The sequence below is a fragment of the Sinohyriopsis cumingii genome, chromosome 3 (assembly GCF_028554795.1).
Source record: "Sinohyriopsis cumingii isolate HCF-2022 chromosome 3, ASM2855479v2, whole genome shotgun sequence".
Lineage (NCBI taxonomy): Eukaryota > Metazoa > Mollusca > Bivalvia > Unionida > Unionidae > Sinohyriopsis > Sinohyriopsis cumingii.
The window spans coordinates 23,226,858-23,247,790 of record NC_142963.1 but is presented as its reverse complement, the minus strand read 5'-3'; the positions used below and the strand labels follow the sequence as shown (position 1 = coordinate 23,247,790).

Genomic DNA, 20,933 nt, shown 5'->3' with positions numbered 1-20,933 from the left:
TTGGTGGGAGATAAACTATTCATTAGTGGAGACATCAAGTATTCATTAGTGATGAGTTGAAGTATTCATTATTGTGCAAAGTATTGTACAGAAAGGGGTTCAGATAAGAAGATACAATGTTTCACAGGGAATGGTCATTGTGAATATATTGAATCAATAACAAAAATTGCTGATCCCATCTAGAGGTTCACTGTTCATTGATATGGACTGTTTTGTAATGTACAGTATACGTAACAAAAATTGTGCTGTGTTCAACAGATTATATCTTAACTGACAGAGAATAGCAAATTTATTGGTGTCTTTAGTAGATCAATGTTTTATGGATTGGAAGTGGTCATGAACAGAAGTGTTTGGAATAGATAGTTAAACAAATGAGTGATATCAGTAGGGGATGAAATGTCCTTGACAGGAACTATACTGTGAGAGTCGTTGACATTCATCAGCTTGAGAGGACATAATTGGTTGTACTGATATCAACACTAAGACAGTTCAAGAGTTAGATCTGCATTTCATTCATATAGACAGATATTTTTAAAGATAATGTTGAAATGAATTAATAACAGTTCATGATATTTAATGAAGATTGTTATTTTAAAACAACACAAATTTAACATGACAGGATGCATGATCATGGACGAGGAAAACAGTGCAAATAACATTCAACGATATGATTCAGCATGAACATGGCCATGCAAATCACGACTGATTTATAATTTCTGGAAAACAAAATTATTTGTTTATTGGCATTTTATATTATTCTTAGAAAGGATGTTTGTTGACAAAGATTGGTAAAATTTAGTTTAAAAAAACAAGAATACTTATTGACTGGGAATAGACCTAATACTTGAGAGACCCAGATGAAAAAATAATTTGGCCTGGCACTATTTCTTAAACTGAAACTCATGTGCAGGCTTATAAAAGAGTGGTATGTGATATTAGGATTATTTAATTTGATTTGACTTTAGCAGAGAAAAAAAAATACAAGTCCTTGAACCCTGAGTTAAGCTTAAGCTACATGGACATAAAGTAGCAAAAAAAGCATTGGAGTATATTAAATTTTACTGAATCGTGAGGAAAATTAGCAACTGTATAATTTTTTATTTTTACTGTTTTTTTTAACTAAAAATTTGTTTTCTGGTCCTGATAAAATGAGATTACAACAGTTGGATTAATACATTTGATTAGCAGCAATTTCATTGTAAACTACCAGAGAAACGTATAACTTTATCACCATGTTGCAGCCACTAGTAATCTGGACAATCTGTTAGTGCCAATTGATTGGGATTACCATTTTAAATCAGATTAACATGGTCATGTTAATACCAATACATTTTAGTCACTGGCTATTGTAGTACCATATAGATCCAAGAAAATGTATATGGGAAAAATTATGTCATGCAGTCACATGTAAATAGTTATGCAATGTACTGTATTTCTCCTATGATAAGACCAGGTGACCAATCTAGTAAATTTATCAAAAGGTACAAAGCTGTGCTAATAATAAGACAGTGTATTCTAGTATATAAAAAAACTCTTCTTTGCTATGCTGCATGTAATTATGATCCATAACTAACAACAATGTTCAGTGCCAAATAGCTGTATAATGGGAAAGATCAAAACGTTTTCCCTGTCTAGTAAGTCTATGTTTGTTGGTGAAGATGACACTTGGGGGATGCCCATGGAGAAAGAAACTAAGATGGTAATGGCGTTAATGTACCTGAAATATTTCATTGTCACAAAATGGTAATTATGTGTTACAAACCTATAATCATCATACATTTGGTAGATCTAATCTCTAGTTAATCTTTAAAAAATGCACATCCTTCTTTTCATAAATATAGCAGTCACTAAACATCCATTAATTTCTATGCCTTAGAAAATACATGCAAGAAATCATGTTCACCCCACACAAACTTTTTTCAGGTGGACTTAAGATGGATTTCAGGTATATACTTTTAAGTATTTTTTGCCTATCCTTGGAACTGTTTTAAATCCTTTCATGTAAAAGAATTTTGGCATTTTTCAAGTTGACATGAAGTCAGTTCGAGGTGAAATTTTAGGCAATACATGTATATGCAAATTAGTCATCCAAAAATTCTGCTAAAATAAAAAAATATCCATCTTTAATCTCCATCCCATCTGCCAAATTAAGTATCATGTCAAGTCTGGATGATAGCATCACTGGAATCTTTCTGAGATCACCCCTGTGGAAATTACATGTATGGCCACATTGTATCACAGAGATGCTAAATTATAGATTGACAAAAATAATCTTACTCTATTTTTAGAAGAAAGAGCTGATTATATTCATTATTTTATTGAAAAATCATTATCTTGAGGTAAAAGAAAAGAAAATGAAAGGGTTACAGGTACCTTATTCAAATGGGTGTAAAAGAATTTACTTCCTGTCTTTTGATGGAATAATTCAAGCAAGTTGTATTGGAGAGCTACAATCAGTTTCTTATGCAAATGGTAAATAAAATGCTGTCACTTTATATCTTGTGATGGAATAATTCAAGCAGATTGTAGTGGTGAGTGACAATTACTAATCTTAATGTACAAATTAATAAGTTTAAGACTTGCTTATCCATTATGTAAGTGTTTTTTTTTGCCACTAGGATTAACTTTTGAATAATTGGCATGCTAGAGCAGCAGCAGACCTGGCACATTTAATTTGTGCTGGGGTGCAAAATCATGTTTCTTATAGATTATTACCCAAATCATTAGCATTTAGTGGCTGTATAAAGTAGTGGCTAATTTAATAGACTATGACCCAATGCAACAGCCTATAGTGGCTGAATAAAGTAGTGTCTATTTTAATATCTTCTTATCCAATAAAATAGCAAGTAGTGGCTGAATAAAGAAGTGGTTAATTTAATAAGAGTCAGTGGCAAAAATGCAGCAATTGGTTTAAGCAAAGCCCAACTTGAATAAAATTATCCAACAAATTGTCAAGTTAAATGATTGTTAGAAAATTGACATTTATTTCTTCATTTGAAATTTGTTTTGTTGGGACCCTCGGTGTGACCATGTTATATCTAAATCATATTATAATGAGGGACATTTCATTGAAAGAGTTTTGTGAGATTGGTTTGGTCTTATCATCATGCACAGGTCTTTCATAATTTTATGGACTAGTTTGGGCTTATCATGCATAGACCTTCACCAGATAAGTATGGTAGATATTCAATGTTACTTCTTGGTTTTCTTTGGCTTTAATAAAATTGTTCTCATTTCCTTGAAAATTAAATTGGGTTGACAATTAATTTTGATATGTATTTCCAGGTACAGCTGTCTGCTGACAGAAGCAAAACATTTGCCTTGAAGTGCCTGAAGAAGAAGCATATTGTCGATACACGACAGCAAGAACACATATTCTCAGAAAAAAAGATCATGATGGAGTGTCGATCAGTCTTCATAACAAGGTACAAGACCAATTCTCTTTTTTTGAAGGACTGTGGTGGCTCTGTGGTCAGAATGCTTGGCTCACAATCAATGAGTTTTAGGTTAAAGTCCTACCCAGACCAGGGCAAGAAACCTTACTCCCTTTGCTTTATCCCAAAAGGTTAATGTAGCTTATCCAAGGACATGCCACAGTAGCTTATCCAAGCTGATCTGATGATGGGAATAGAACATGCACCCGTCTGGTAATCCAGCACCTTGACTACTGATCCATGACAGCTCCTGGAAGACTTTGATTGCTAGAGTGGTTAGTTGGAATCGGATATGGCACACCACTTAGCCTCATTATTCTTGTCTGATGTTTAATAAACTAATAATAATATAAGATAAAAGATAAAAGATCTATTTTAAAAGAAAACAGCTGATACCATCTGAATATCATCTCACTGTGTGGCATATCTCGTGCTCAAATTTGTAAATAAGGAAAATTAAAAGATAAGTTATTTATCTTTACTTTTGTTTACTCAAATTTCTCAGTTTAAAATGTAAACCTGATATAGATTAATTTTGAACCTAAAATAGAGCATGTGCCTGCCATGAATTTTGAGTACAGGATATTTTTTTAAAAAGATACCAGCAAATCTATTACATATGGATGGGATAAACTATATAATTATCACTGATATTCATGTTACTTATCACTGATATAGATGTTACTTGTTACTGATATTCATGTTACTTATCACTGATATCGATGTTACTTATCACTGATATTCATATTTTTTATCACTGATGTCCATGTTACTTATCACTGATATTCATGTTATTTATCACTGATATTCATGTTACTTATCACTGATATTCATGTTATTTATCACTGATGTCCGTGTTACTTTTCACTGATATTCATGTTACTTATCACTGATATTCATGTTACTTATCACTGATATTCATGTTACTTATCACTGATATTCATTTTACTTAAGACATTCTCTCTATAATTGGTATACTCTTTGGCTTCCATGGACAGTGTTATAATGAAGGAGCACTTTTAGTTATTTGTGTTGTTAACATCTAGGACCCACTTTAATGTGAAAAGAAATGGTACACACTTTTTCCTGTGAGAGATACCATACATGTCTTTTGCACCAGGCCAGCTGGCCATTGTTTAGGGTAAAACAGTTCTCTTTTGACGTTGGTCATGTCCAGAATTGAGATTTAAAAAGTGATTGCATTTAAATCCAGCTTCTTTGCTTCACATTTTATATAAAGTTCTAAGCAAGTAACAAATAATTGTGTGGAGCATAATTTGCAACTTGTTTTGCCTGAAAGACATAGAACTTTTTCAGACCTGATATATGCTTTCATTGCCCCCCCCCCCTTTAAAAAAAAAAGAAAGTTGTGACATAGTATTGCTGTTTCCTTCATCTGTCCATCACACTTTTTGTATGCACTATAACTTTGAAGTTGTTTGGGATTAAGAAAGAAATTTGGTATACTTATAGGTCATCATTAAAAGGTATCATTAGAAGATACTTCACTGAGACTGCTCCAGTGGCCTAAGTGGTTAGAGCAGGGGTGTCCAAACTTTTTGCAAAGAGGGCCAGATTTGATAAAGTGAAGATGCCCAGGGGCCAATAGTTCCTTCTGATGTTTTTTTTAACCACAAAAGTTACATGCAAATATACACTGTTATAGAACAATAAATAAATAAAAAACAAATAAACAATAAATAAATAAAACAATTTTCATTGTCACAATTATCTTTATTTTTCAAATGGCACTGTAACTAAATATAAGCCACTCAGGCAGACATGAACAACTCTAAAAACAAAATTCTGCCTTTCATTCATATCTGGAGAGTCACATAACATTGAACTGTACGTACTACCTTAAATTTCCATGAGTTAGATAAATATCTTTGCCTCATTTTCATTTTAAACAGGAGTTATAACTAATGCAAAGTTTTCTGTTATCATTAAAGTTTAAAACAAGTGAATTTTGCTTTTGTTTTTTAAAAGATCTTTCAGAAAATAATAGTTTGTGCCACATATACAGGTACATAACATCAACAGTTATAACCAAATCTTATTCAAGAGTTTAATAAAATAAGTGCCATAAGTCCAAGTGCATAAGTGTGCATCAGTCACCATGGCAGAAATGAGCAGAGAAGGGTTCGCGTGCTAGCGGGCCATAAAAAATACATTATATGACCAAAGCTGCAGGCCATATGAAATCTTACTGCGGGCCGTGATTGGCTCGCAGGCTGGACTTTGGACACCCCTGGGTTAGAGCAACTGCCTCTGATGAGATAGGTCACAGGATTTTAACCCTGGCTAAGTAATACCAAAGAATTATAAATAAATAGTACTAGTAGCTGCCTCACTTGGCAGCTTTAAGAGTATAGTGTTAGGGCTGGTCACCCTGGTGTTAGGTGACTAGGTGGGACATAATGCTACATGCCTGAGGCATGATCCCCAGTGCTAGACATCACTGTAGACTGCCACACTGCAGATATCATAGCAATATGACAGATTGTTAAACTATGTTAAAAATCCAAAAATCACAAGCACACACATATACGTTATTGAGTGTCATATTTGTAAGGTCAAGGTCATGTCTCCATATTTTACATTTTTGACCACCCTTTCTCCTTATCCATGGTTTTAAGAGATGAAACTTGGTATACTTATTCATCTTTACTAGAAACAAGTATTGGGTATAATCTTCAAGGTCAAGGTTACAGCATATTATTTTGTAATCTTTCTATCCTTTCCAGTCTATAAATGTAGAGGAATTTGAGATGACAGGATGATGACCTTCCAATGACCTTCAAATGTCCATTTGAAGGTGACAAAATGAGCTGAAAATGCTTGCTTTATAATTTGCCTATAACAATTAAGCACAGGAAGTTAATTTATATAATTGCTGTGCAAATGTTTCAGTATGTTATGAGCTGACAGAAGCAAAACATTTCCCAACCAGCCATTTGTTTGTCTCAGATTTATTGAACTCTGATCTTCATTCTGGTCTTATGATATTTGTAAGGATGTGAAGTTTATTTATATATGGCTTAGCAAAATTAGCAACTTATTCTAGAGTGACAGATAAAACTATTTCATAACCTGGGATATGGTTTGTCTTTGATTTTTTAAATATATTTTCTGATAAATCCATCTGCAATCTGCACAGACCCATATTTGCCATCACATAATGCACCAGCAGATCTGTGTCTGTGCAGTTTATTAGGAGTAATCAGTAGAGCAAACAACACAGACCTGAACTGCTGGTGTGTTATGCAATGGCTGTCAAGTTTTTTTATTTGCAGTTGAACTCAACATATAAGCAAGTATATATGGTAACTGACCTCACTTGTTTTCCTTCAGGCTATTTAAAACCTTCAAGGACAGAAAGTTTGTGTATATGCTGATGGAAGTGTGTCTTGGTGGGGAACTTTGGACAATTTTGAGAGACAGAGGAAGTTTTGATGAGCAGATAACAAGATTCTGCTTAGCCTGTGTTCTAGAAGCATTCCAATATTTACATTCCAAGGGAATCATATACAGAGACTTGAAGCCAGAAAACCTACTGCTGGATAGTCAGGGATTTATTAAATTGGTAACACACTTTTTGATAAATTGTAATTGTGCACATTTTTTATATCACAAATTTAGTATAAAAGCTTGTGCATGACATAAAATATTGAGAAATTAATGATTGATGCTGCATCAAATTCTTTGATGTGAAAATATTTGATTCAGTTGCTCATTAGATTTGTGAAAATTTTGTGTTCTGAAAATGTCACGAAAAATGGTATTTCTTCACTGAATGCATACATATGTTCATGATACATGCGTTACATTACTGCACATCTTTCTAATTATGTGTTTGCTTTAATCAGAAATAATTATATTGTATGTAAGAGACTTACATGTGTTTTGTTGGTTTAGCCAAATATTGACACAGGCCATAAAACAGTAGTGTTGATTTTAATGAAGTTTGTTTTGCCAGGGTATTAATACAATTCATATCACATTTGTGCTGGTATTTACAAAGTGGTTTGCCAGGGTATTAATACATTTCAGATCACAGTTGTGCTGGTATTTACAAAGTGGTTTGCCAGGGTATTAATACAATTCATATCACAGTTGTGCTGGTATTTACAAAGTGGTTTGCCAGGGTATTAATACATTTCAGATCACAGTTGTGCTGGTATTTACAAAGTGGTTTGCCAGGGTATTAATACATTTCAGATCACAGTTGTGCTGGTATTTACAAAGTGGTTTGCCAGGGTATTAATACATTTCAGATCACAGTTGTGCTGGTATTTACAAAGTGGTTTGCCAGGGTATTAATATATTTCATATCACAGTTGTGCTGGTATTTACAAAGTGGTTTGCCAGGGTATTAATATATTTCATATCACAGTTGTGCTGGTATTTACAAAGTGGTTTGCCAGGGTATTAATACATTTCAGATCACAGTTGTGCTGGTATTTACAAAGTGGTTTGCCAGGGTATTAATACATTTCATATCACAGTTGTGCTGGTATTTACAAAGTGGTTTGCCAGGGTATTGATACATTTCAGATCACAGTTGTGCTGATATTTACAAAGTGGTTTGCCAGGGTATTAATACAATTCATATCACAGTTGTGCTGGTATTTACAAAGTGGTTTGCCAGGGTATTGATACATTTCAGATCACAGTTGTGCTGATATTTACAAAGTGGTTTGCTAGGGTATTAATACAATTCATATCACAGTTGTGCTGGTGTTTTGTATAACTCTACTTTTGTAACTCTTGGTAAATGATTTGTATCTAAAGTTTTTTACTTTATTCATGACTGTAAATTATCATAATTTCTGATTATCTTAAGTCAGATTTTGCCTACATGACTAACATCTGTTATTAAGAGTGTAAATATTACATAGGATCAATAAATAGATGCTTATGTATGTGGTGTCAATTACTAATAATAGTTTTAATGACAACTTTGAGTTAATTTCTCATTGGCTAATGGGGTTTGGATGGTTCTGGAAGAATTTCAGTTAATTCTGTTTGGTTGGGCTAGGTCACACGAGTGGGTAAATTTGCGATAAATTGAGTAGTATGATATGTCACGTGGGATTTGTTGTGAAATGTAGTTGTAATAGAAGGTGTATATAAGGAGAAAACTAACCAATCAGATTCATTCCTATTTTTGAGTCATTCTCATTTCTTGTGTTCTTGTTTTAAGTCTGCAGATGTGTTTTATGTTGTACATGTACTTAGATATTATTCAAGAGTGAAAATATATTCAGTGTAAATAGAAAGTTATCATTTTTTTTACTATAATATTCTTCTGGAACAGTTGTGAATTATTCAAATGAGAGTTCTGGATAATGACTTTTAGATTCTTTGCAGGGCAGTACATATCCAGTTTTGAAATGTATAGGGAATTTTTCATTCTTTTGGACTTTCATAATACTTTATTAGGATATTTTTTGATTTGCTTTATAATACTGTAAGTTCCTCTCACATTTTAATTTTTAATTTTGATAATTAAATTATTTGTAAAGTTTTAAAAAACGTTTTGGTTTGCTTATTTCTTTTGCTTAGTTTATGAGCATAGATTTGTATTAGCTGGTATTTATGAAATGGTTTAGCCAGGGTCCTGATATAATTCTTATTACATTGTGATGGTATGGATTAAGTGGTTTAGACCTGGTACTGATACAGTCTATATTACAAATGTTCATATAATAATGAAGTGGTTTCACTTTAGCACTAATACAGTCCATATTCCAAAGATATGAAGATACATATATAACTATCATATTCTTAATTGGTGTACCAGTCTTAAGACTATGTGTACATGTGTGGATATTTGTGTGCAAGTAACTAGCTACACCAAATAGTCAGAGAATTACTCCTATCAGCTATTCAACTAAAAATAGCAAAGTGGTTCTGTTATATGGTTATCTATTCAAAAATCTTGCATGAAGAAGAATATATTTAACATGCTTTTTCTAAATCTGTTCCAGGTTGACTTTGGTTTTGCCAAGAAAATAGGATTTGGTCGTAAGACCTGGACTTTCTGTGGTACTCCTGAATATGTGGCTCCAGAGGTCATTCTGAACAAAGGCCATGACTTTGCCGCAGACTACTGGTCATTGGGCATCCTCATGTTTGAGTTGCTCACAGGAAGGTAGGAATTTGCACTTCCATGTACCTAGTGTGTTAGTGTTGTCCCAAGTAAGTTTTCAGAGGGTGCTGCAACCTGCCTTCCATCCTGGGTGGTGCCCTCCCTTCTTCTAGGTGCAGCTTGCCCTGTTTTGGAACTGCATGTCTTAAATCTCACAAGGTGTTTATACTCGGCATATTGTAATATTTTACCTATGCATTTTGGACACCAACTTACAATCATTTGTTCCTATTTTTCACGTGAAGCGCATATATTATTTTTAATGTAGATAGGAGTACATGAAAATGCCCACTGTTGTATAGAGTGTGCCCCCATAAGAGACTTCACCAGTACCTTGCCCTGACAGGCAATCATCAGCACCCTGCCCTGATAGGCAATCATCAGCACCCTACCCAGATTAAGTAGTACATGGTTGTTTGCTTGGTTGTTTATTTTTATGTCAATTTCCATTTGGTTGTATCATGCCAAGGAAATGGGAGCTAAGTGCCTTTATCAAGGGCCCATTGACACAGCCAACCCAGGCTGACTTTGAAAGGTATTGAACTTCTGCCCCTTGGATTTTATGTCTGACATTCTCTAAACTGAGCTAATGTAATTCCCTAGTGATCTGGAGTCAACAGTATATTTTATAGTGATCTGGAGTCAACAGTATATTTTATAGTGATGTGGAGTCAACAGTATATTTTATAGTGATCTGGAGTCAACAGTATATTTTATAGTGATCTGGAGTCAACAGTATATTTTATAGTGATCTGGAGTCAACAGGGCATAGTTTTGTTCATTTTTTTTAGAAAACTCCATGTGCATAATTGGATAGGCTGTGGTAGGTGTAATTCTATCAACATAAGGATTGATTATTTTTATTAATGGTAAACCGTAAAAGAAATATGTCAGGGTGAAAAATAAAGGTCTTATATAAACATTATTAATGTAATGTTTCTGTTACATGTCTTGACATACTTTCATTATATGACCTAAGGTTTGTCAGTTTTGTTGTTAAAGTGTTTCTGGAGATGAAAACAAGTTCTGTTTATTTTATCCAACTGGCACATCCATATTTAATGTTTTAGTGAATACTTTGATAAGGTTGTGCAACTTGTCCAGATTTTGAAATGGTTGCACCTGTCTTGGGCAATTTGTGTTTGTGTTATCGAGTGGCATATCATGATTTTAATTTGCTGTAACAGTTTGACTAGGCAATAACAATGACCACTTTTTCATTTTCTTTGCATATATAATAGCATTTACCAAGTGTGAAGTCATACAAGATACTGCTGGCATAGTATATATATAGTTGATTGTGCAGTCAGACAAGATGCTGCTGGCATAGTATGTGCATAGTTGCATGTGAAGTCAGACAAGATGCTGCTGGCATAGGTATATGTACAGTTGCATGTGAAGTCAGACAAGATGCTGCTGGCATAGGTATATGTACAGTTGCATGTGAAGTCAGACAAGATGCTGCTGGCATAGTATGTGTATAATTGCATGTGAAGTCAGACAAGATGCTACTGGCAGAGTATGTGTATAGTTGCATGTGAAGTCAGACAAGATGCTGCTGGCATAGGTATATGTACAGTTGCTTGTGAAGTCAGACAAGATGCTGCTGGCATAGGTATATGTACTGTTGCATGTGAAGTCAGACAAGATGCTGCTGGCATAGGTATATGTACAGTTGCACGTGAAGTCAGACAAGATGCTGCTGGCATAGTATGTGTATAATTGCATGTGAAGTCAGACAAGATGCTACTGGCAGAGTATGTGTATAGTTGCATGTGAAGTCAGACAAGATGCTGCTGGCATAGGTATATGTACAGTTGCATGTGAAGTCAGACAAGATGCTGCTGGCATAGGTATATGTACTATTGCATGTTAAGTCAGACAAGATGCTGCTGGCATAAGTATATGTACAGTTGCATGTGAAGTCAGACAAGATGCTGCTGTCATAGGTATATGTACAGTTGCATGTGAAGTCAGACAAGATGCTGCTGGCATAGTATGTGTATAATTGCATGTGAAGTCAGACAAGATGCTACTGGCAGAGTATGTGTATAGTTGCATGTGAAGTCAGACAAGATGCTGCTGGCATAGGTATATGTACAGTTGCATGTGAAGTCAGACAAGATGCTGCTGGCATAGGTATATGTACTGTTGCATGTTAAGTCAGACAAGATGCTGCTGGCATAAGTATATGTACAGTTGCATGTGAAGTCAGACAAGATGCTGCTGTCATAGGTATATGTACAGTTGCATGTGAAGTCAGACAAGATGCTGCTGGCATAGGTATATGTACAGTTGCATGTGAAGTCAGACAAGATGCTGCTGGCATAGGTATAGGTACAGTTGCATGTGAAGTCAGACAAGATGCTGCTGGCATAGGTATAGGTACAGTTGCATGTGAAGTCAGACAAGATGCTGCTGGCATAGTATATATATAGTTGATTGTGCAGTCAGACAAGATGCTGCTGGCAGAGCATGTGTATAGTTGCTTGTGAAGTCAGACAAGATGCTGCTGGCATAGGTATATGTACTGTTGCATGTGAAGTCAGACAAGATGCTGCTGGCATAGGTATATGTACAGTTGCATGTGAAGTCAGACAAAATGCTGCTGGCATAAGTATCTGTACAGTTGCTTGTGAAATCAAGCAAGATATGGCTGGCATGGTTGTATTTCCCAGTTTCTGCTATAATAATGTTACCAAGGAAAGTCATGTGCCTGCAAATGTATGCCTGACATAAACAGTTCTCAGACTAAGCTGCATCTCCAAATAATTTCATATTTTTTAGTACAAAAAACAAGATTGGGACACATGTTGCAAGAGGACATTGGCATTTCTTTTTTTTCCCACTCATGAGCCGGTGGATGAATCTCAACGAGTGCATGTAGGAGATATTTCACTTCATTTGAATATTTGTCTACATTTTGACACGAATCACACACACACACACACACAAACAAACACACACACACACACACACTTCTGGCCGTGAAACTGTTGATTTGAGAGGTCATTATTTAATCCTCTGTTTTGTCTGAATGGCAATATGTCAGAATTTCTTGCCTTTACATTGTTGTTATTCATGGATTTTATTGGGAACAGTAATGATTATTTGTAGTTGGTTTAATGAAAGGTCTGAGGTCAAGTTCATAAGGAGAGAAAACTTGTTATTCAACTCATTAAACATTCTCAATAAACACAGGTTATTTAACAAAGAGTACTTTAAGGAATTAAATTAAAATGACCCTTATATTTGCAATGGAGATGGATCAGACCAGTTATGTCAGACCATACCTGAACTTTATGACTATCCACAACAATGAACTGTTTGACTTGCTTACTTTTATGGCACAGTGTCCATACTCTTTTCTAAATATAGTTTGTATTACTATTACTAGTAGAAAATTATAAAGCCTTAATAAAATTTGTAGCAGATTATAAAGCCATTATCTTTACAGGTCAGTTTTATATATCGAGAGAGGCAGCTAAAATTTACTAATGATTAGACCTTACAGTGCTTATCTCCTGTAGATTGTGTCACTAACAATAATACTTGAAACAAAAGTAAAAAATGCTTTTAAAATGAAATCCCCACAATAATTCCTGAAATAATGTTTCAAATGTTAATATAAATTCTCTAGTAATACCTAAAGGAAATAAAATTTGGAACATTATTAACAATATTTATTGCATTCTGTCCTTAATAACAAAATGACCAAAAACATAAATATATCTGACATTATGGTCTTTCTTTCTTACATAATTTGTATCACTTCCAACCATCCAAGCTATTAGCATTGTCAGTTCTTTGATTACGTTAACAATATTTGCTTGAAACAAGTGAACAATGGATATATTTCATAGAGTGGGTGAAAATATTTAAGTTTTTCACCCATGAGATGAGATATATCCCTTATTCACTGATTGCAAGCAAATTTTCTTTTTATTTTATGCTAAAACATGTTGGCTAGCATGATGTCTTCTATAACAGATTGAAGTAGCAGATTTCTTACTGGATCATGCTATGTTCTGCTGTGTTTAGTGATTATTCACAGAGAAAATACATGTATTTATAAAATAAATCATGCCTTGTTGGACTTGAACTCAAGACACCTTTTACAGGAATCTGCCATATTTACTACCTGTCCAGATAAGCATCTAAGAATAACTTCAATTATGATGGTTATCTTTTTTTATCAATGTGGCAGTAGATTATTTATTATATTTCACTCCAGTGAATTATCACAATTATTTTACTTGGAAAACCCAGTAATTGATGACCTATCATAAAATAAATAAATATATTTTGTCTTGGTGATCATTTATCTTATCAGTTATTTATCCAAACAAAACTCTGTCTCCTGAGGCTTTGGATAATCATCATTTCCATCTGTAATCTTTGAACTGCATTTGCTATGAACCTTTATGCAGAAGTTACATTTTAAAAATAATTCTTATTAATCAATATGTAATGGGTGTTAATTAATATGTAAAGGGTGTTAATTAACATATAAAGGGTTAATTAATATTAATTGATATTGGAACAGTATTATTTACTATGTAAAGGGTGTTAATTAATATGTAAAATGTGTCAAATGATATGTAAATAGTGTTAATTACTGTGTAAATGGTATTTTGTTTTTAGATATGTATAAACAGTAATAGGGTCATTTTATCTAAACACTGTTATGGGGTTTGGTTTATCTATAAGCGTATCTATCATTATGTGATAGAAATGCTGAAATTACTGAGGCATATAGGACAAGTCTGAAATAATTCAGTGCTCTATTTTACAAAAGATGAGCTTGAACCCTTTCCAGTTTTTTAATCTTTCGGGTTTGGTAAAGATCAATACATTGTACTGATATTTAGCAAGCTTCAATTCAGTTTTATTCATATTGTAATATATAAATGTATGTATGTATGTATGTATGTATGTATGTATGTATGTATGTGTGTGTGTGTGTGTGTGTATATATATATATATATATATATATATATATATATATATATATATATATATATATATGTATGTGTGTGTGTGTGTGTGTGTGTGTGTGTGTGTGTGTGTGTGTGTGTGTGTACTGTGTGTCTATGTATGTAAGTATCTTCTATCCCTTTAACCTTCATCTCATTTATCTTTCTAGAGGAAGATATCAAAGGACTCTTGTGACGTACTTAAATGGTCTTATCAGAATGTGATAGTTCAGTATCAAAATATACACTAAGACTAAAAGATGCACTTTGTTAAATAAACATCAGGAGGTAAATGAGTGCATAGCATTACAGGGTTATCAAAGAAGGAAGATATGGAATAAGATTTGGCAGCTTATAGATCGAATACAATTGATATAAGTCTAATATGAATGATAAATAAGTTTTGTGTATAGGACAAAGTTGTATACATGCTATCATATACACTGTATTCATGTAGAAAGTATAGTCCATTAGTCCAGAGAGACATGGTGGCTTAGTTGGCAGAGCATTTGGACTTAAAAAAAAAGAATGCAGGTTCGATAGCTTCCCAGGCCAGCCCAGTTTGGATGCAAGGTGTGTCCTTGGGAGAGACACTCACCATGATATGACCATTAAAATGATAAAAGTGTCTTTAAAACCAACAAAAGAAGACCAAAAGCTCATTAGTCTAAAAGCTGTTTTGGATTGGTGGTTTGAGTGCCATACTTAAAATTTAATTGTACAGATAAGAGACTTACACTTGGATCATCTCAGGTCAGCTGCCATGTTACATTATTCCATTTGTCTCCATTAATCTAATACAAATTGCTTCTAACCGAAATGTCGGATCATCACCATACATTTATTAATGTTTGAGAATCAAATTTACATTTATTCCCAAATTTAAAAAATAAAAAATTGGAGACAATGCATGGATTTATTAGCCACTTTAATGGAGGCCAGACTAGTGAGATTTAAGAGCTTAATGTTGTTTTAGTTTAGTGTATTGTGATGTAAAACTGTTAGTTGCCAAATCACACATCAAATAATACCCAAAGGATGTTACGTAAGCTGTGTGATTGGTAACTGACATGTCATACCTTGATATAATCAGAGAAAACAACATTAAACTCCTGTAATTGAAATTTCTATTGATTGTATTCAATGCTTTTTCTTAGTTTGCTTGTATTTAATACTTTCTATCTTTTCTTTGATGTTCATTTAGCATATGGGATTTGGGGTTTTCTGGTATATAGCAATATATAGAATAGGGGTTTTCCAGCATAGGTGTCATAACCACATCAACATCAAACATGTACTTCAACAAATGGTAGCCAATCTAAACTTTTGTACACTCATAGCATGGTCTTTATATTTTATCTAAATGTAACCACTCCAGTGGCCTAGTGGTTAGAAAATCGACCTCAGATGTAGGAGGTCGTGGGTTGGATCCCTGGCCAAGTATTACCAAAGACTTAGAAAATGGTACTGACAACTGCCTCGCTTGGCGCTCAGCATTAAGAGGTTATTTTTTATTCCCACTACATTCATGATGTAAACAAGCATTTAAATTTATGTACAGCTGCAACTCTTTAAAAAAACAGCTGTCACATACACATGAGTTACTTCCTTTATGGACCACTCTGATGGCCTAGTGGTTAGAGTGTCCACCTTAGATGCGGGAGGTATGGGTTCGATCCCTGACCAAGTCATACCAAAGACTTACAAAAATGGTACTCACAGCTGCCTTGCTTGGTGCTCAGCATTAAGAGTTAGGACTGGTTGTCCTGGTGTCAGGATAATGTGACTGGGTGGGACACCATGCTACATGTCTGCTGTATGATGCCCCAGTGCTAGACATAACTATAAACTGCCACACTGCAGACATCATAGTGATATGACTTAAAAATTGTTAAAGCTACATTAAAAATCCAAATCACACACACACACACACACATTTGTCAGTAATGAGCTGTTATTTAATCCATGTAACGATTCCATTATATTTTGTTTGTGAAATTTTGTTTTAAAAACCTACCCCTCTCCCCAATCAGATATGTGACACTTAGTGCAGAAAATAAATAGACACATAGAAGGACTTATAGAAATAGGAACAGATGGTTGATATGTAATGATCTTAGTGTAAAAGTTATTTCACACAAGAAATCATAACAGCAAGCCAAATTACTGTGTTTAATAAAAATTACAGCACAATGAAATATAAGTTAAAATGTCAAACACTTGAATGACATTCATTCACTTACTCTTTTTGTCACTTGAATACAACTACTTGACTACAATTTCTAAATCTGTGTATAATTATTAACTGAAAATTTCCATTAGGTTTATGATAAAAACAGAAGTGATATCTGTTTTATATTGATATCATCATTCTTTTGGATTGGATATACTCTAACTACAGTGTGGTTGGCTACATGGGGAATTAGAGATAGAGCTTCTCTCTAAATGTTTAATTACTACCTTTCACTAAACCAATTCCCTGATAACCAGTGGGCACCACTGTGATGAATCAAGTAGCAGAATTCCCAGAAGACATCCTAATATATTTCCATAACATCTTGAGTGCTTCTGATATATTGCTTTTAGGTTTACACTTCTAGTTTGAAATCTGAACCAGTCCTTATTCCAAATGAATGGTACTGTTTCAATAAACATTTCTCAAATTTTCTTGCTTGTCCTTTTGGTGTTATGTTAAAGAGGAAAATCACCAAACCAGAAGTCAATTGTACACTTTTTATACATTTCCTGCTGTTCCCCAGTGTTGTCTTAACTCTTTATGATGGGAGTTCTGACTGGTTTGATCCCTGGCATGGGCTCTTTGGATTTCATTAGATCTTCTTGGGACGGCTCTCTCAACCCATCTGGTGCTTTTTGATGGGTTACTATGACTTCTATGTTTTTACTCAGAAAGAGAGTGCTGCTCTTGAAATCTGCTTGATTCCCATAAAGGTTGTTTACTAGTTAATGATCCCCCAAAGAATTTTCTTTTTCCCTAGTCCTATTCAAAACTAAATTTAAATCATTTGCAGTATTCCAAAACAAGTATTAGAGAATAAATTTGTGCCTGTAGTTTTCCCAAACATTCGGTACTAAAATCCAAAATGTGTCCAATCATGTTGAAAGTAAATCCAGATTACATAGCGTATTTATAAGGCCAGGACTATAGGGTTATTTAGCAGTGGCCCTCTTGTGATGCCACAATTCACAACCTCATATCAAAAATAAAATGTAGCTCCAGATTCAGACAAACAGATAAATCTACAACCCAAAGACCATTAGAGAAAATTAATAATGCAAATTAACTTTAATCAGTATAATGAAACAAGTAATTAATCTGGCTGATAGCTTTGTAAATACTTTTCTTGCTGCCTAACATCCTATATGTACAGTTGTTCTGACACATTATTTTACATCTCTTTAACACTGTTTATAAACCTATTCTTGTGATTTAATCCACTATAATCCTTATGTACACAAACTGTTATTTTAAGATCCATTTTAGAATTATTATATATTTTCTGATTTTATTGTTTTATTGCTCTTTGAATAATTTTAAAATTTGACTTCTTTTTCATTGTTAACAATAATAATACATAATTATAGACAATAGTAATCCTTTTCTACTAAATTCAGCTAATGCTAATGGAAAATAAAACAGCATGTGTAGAACTGTTGGTTATCAAACAGCCCTGTTATGAAATGATGTATGCACACTGCTGCCTCTTCCCCCTCCCCCCTTTAATTTCAGTCAACATATTATCTTTAATCTTCTTCTATAAAGTACATGGTAAAATAGGGTATGTGAAGTCATTTTATGTCCAGGGGATTGCATCATTTCCATAACATAATGATAACTAAATGATGACATAGCTGGTACTCTAATACAACAAAAACATTTTTACTGTCAGTTAATAATAATAATAATAATAATAATAATGATAATATTTATTATTATTATTATTATTATTATTATTATCCTTGTATATCTTTGCAGGGTGAAACAATGCATAAAGATTGAAAGAGTCAGTGTAATTTCCATAACAGCATTGTTTCAGAACAATTATTTAAAAGACCCTCTGGAAAACACACAAAAGTTGTCACTTAGATAAAGATGAAAACAACAATAAGGTTTAATGAACATTGTATTAATGAAATGGCCAATGGTGCAATGTCTTGTGAGTAAATGACATCACAGAGTATTTATATCTTGCTAAAAGTCCCTAGTGGATATACACCAAGATATTGTAGCTACAGGGTGGTAGGGGTTACAAGAGGAATTAGAGGTAGGGCAAACATAAAAGCTTCTGTCCACATGATTAATTGCTACCATTCACTAAACCAATCCAATGATAATCTATCATGCTTTCTTCAACAAATCCTGCCAGTAGACATTACAGTAGACGTCCTGATATAATACTTTTCACTTCATTGTTTCTAATATTGAAATCTATGTTGAACTAAAATCTTTAATTTCTCCATTATGATTTATCTATATGATTTGTTTACTTGTAGGTACCTAATACATCTATGAAAAATTAGAATTAAATCATAGCAGTTGTTCCAGCAACAGATAGTTAACATAGGGCACTTAACTTGAAAAGCCTGAATTTACTTAACTTCTTGGGGCATTTAAATTTTTTAGCTGCAATTAAACAAGAAGATGCAGTTAGTGAAATGAGATGGGGAGTGTGTGATGAAACCTTAATTGTAATTTGTGAGAGTGCTTGTTGGGGAACTTGTGCAGATGAAGGGAAAATTGCTTGGTGGTACTGATTGGGTCAATAGGGGTCATTTGAACATTACAGAGGCCTGGGATGGTAGGTGTTACCATATATACTCACTTATAAGTTGAGTCCAACTGTATACTGCAGATAATGTGCTGGCAGATCTGGATCTATGCAGTTTGTTAGGCGTAATCAGTGGATCAAACAACATGACCCAGATGTGCAGGCGCATTATGCAATGGCTGATTAGGATCTTTGTTCTTCGCAGGCCGACTTATAAGCAAGTACATAGGGTAACTAATTGGATTTTCTATTCCACAAGTATCATAGTGGACAGAGAGTTATTACCAGACCTGGGTGTGACAGTGTGATCTTGCATCAGGCCCTGGTTGATGTATGACTATGTAATAATAGGTTTGTGTTTAGTTGATTTTGATAAAGCAAGCTTAGTAATTAATTTACACAATCAACATATCCTAGCCTGTAAGAGTATTGACTGAACAACCATATTCAAATTGAAGGTATTGACTAATAGCATCCCTGGCATTTTTTAGTTTTTGCAATTGTTGACCTTGAATGTTGCTTTGGCATAAAGTACAGATAGCTTCTGGGCCATAATTTAGGCTTGACTGTGAGTACAGCTAACTTCTGGGCCATAATGTAGGCTTAACTGTGAGTACAGCTAACTTCTGGGCCATAACGTAGGCTTGACTGTGAGTACAGCTAACTTCTGGGTCATAATGTAGGCTTGACTGAGTACAGCTAACTTCTGGGCCATAATGTAGGCTTGACTGTGAGTACAGCTAACTTCTGGGCCATAATGTATTCTTGACTGTGAGTACAGCTAACTTCTGGGTCATAATACAGGCTTGACTGTGAGTACAGCTAACTTCTGGGCCATAATGTAGGCTTGACTGTGAGTACAGCTAACTTCTGGGCCATAATGTAGGCTTGACTGTGAGTACAGCTAACTTCTGGGCCATAATGTTGGCTTGACTGTGAGTACAGCTAACTTCTGGGCCATAATGTAGGCTTGACTGTGAGTACAGCTAACTTCTGGGCCATAATGTAGGCTTGACTGTGAGTACAGCTAACTTCTGGGCCATAATGTAGGCTTGACTGTGAGTACAGCTAACTTCTGGGCCATAATGTTGGCTTGACTGTGAGTACAGCTAACTTCTGGGCCATAATGTAGGCTTGACTGTGAGTACAGCTAACTTCTGGGCCATAATGTAGGCTTGACTGTGAGTACAGCTAACTTCTGGGCCATAATGTAGGCTTGACTGTCTTTAGATATACTGCTAGGTTCTTCACTGTGCTGAAATTCATATGGTTTTGAGCTTGGCAGTAATTCCTTATTTATATATTCTGAGTTAAATATTTAGATTTTTGTGGAAAATCATTTATTTATGTTTCCTTTCACATACATGTACTTTTTATATAACAGATTTATTTTATTTTTATATTGTCGATTTTATATTTGTTTCTACCTATGCATACAACTTTAAACATTGCTTGTAAAGCAGCTTTGGCAAATAAAGAAGGAATGCATTTGGATAACATGTAAAGAGCATATTCATTATCTGTGCTCAATCAATATTACTTAAGCCTAGAACAAAAGATAAATGTACAACCCAACAGACTG

At 34.2% G+C, this 20,933-nt stretch overlaps 1 protein-coding gene across 2 annotated transcripts in view; it reads left to right on the top strand.

Annotated features, from left to right (window-relative positions):
- Positions 1-20,933, top strand: part of LOC149802536 (cGMP-dependent protein kinase 1-like) — a 248,197-nt gene that overhangs the window by 179,359 nt on the left and 47,905 nt on the right. For both annotated transcript variants that reach the window (XR_016420045.1, XM_089951780.1), the window contains exons 12-14: positions 3,286-3,425; positions 6,789-7,020; positions 9,428-9,591. Coding sequence is in view for 1 of the 2 variants with exons in the window: in XM_089951780.1 (XP_089807906.1) it covers positions 3,286-3,425; positions 6,789-7,020; positions 9,428-9,591 (536 nt within the window). In the remaining variant the exon portion in view is untranslated. The remainder of the gene's footprint in view (positions 1-3,285; positions 3,426-6,788; positions 7,021-9,427; positions 9,592-20,933) is intronic.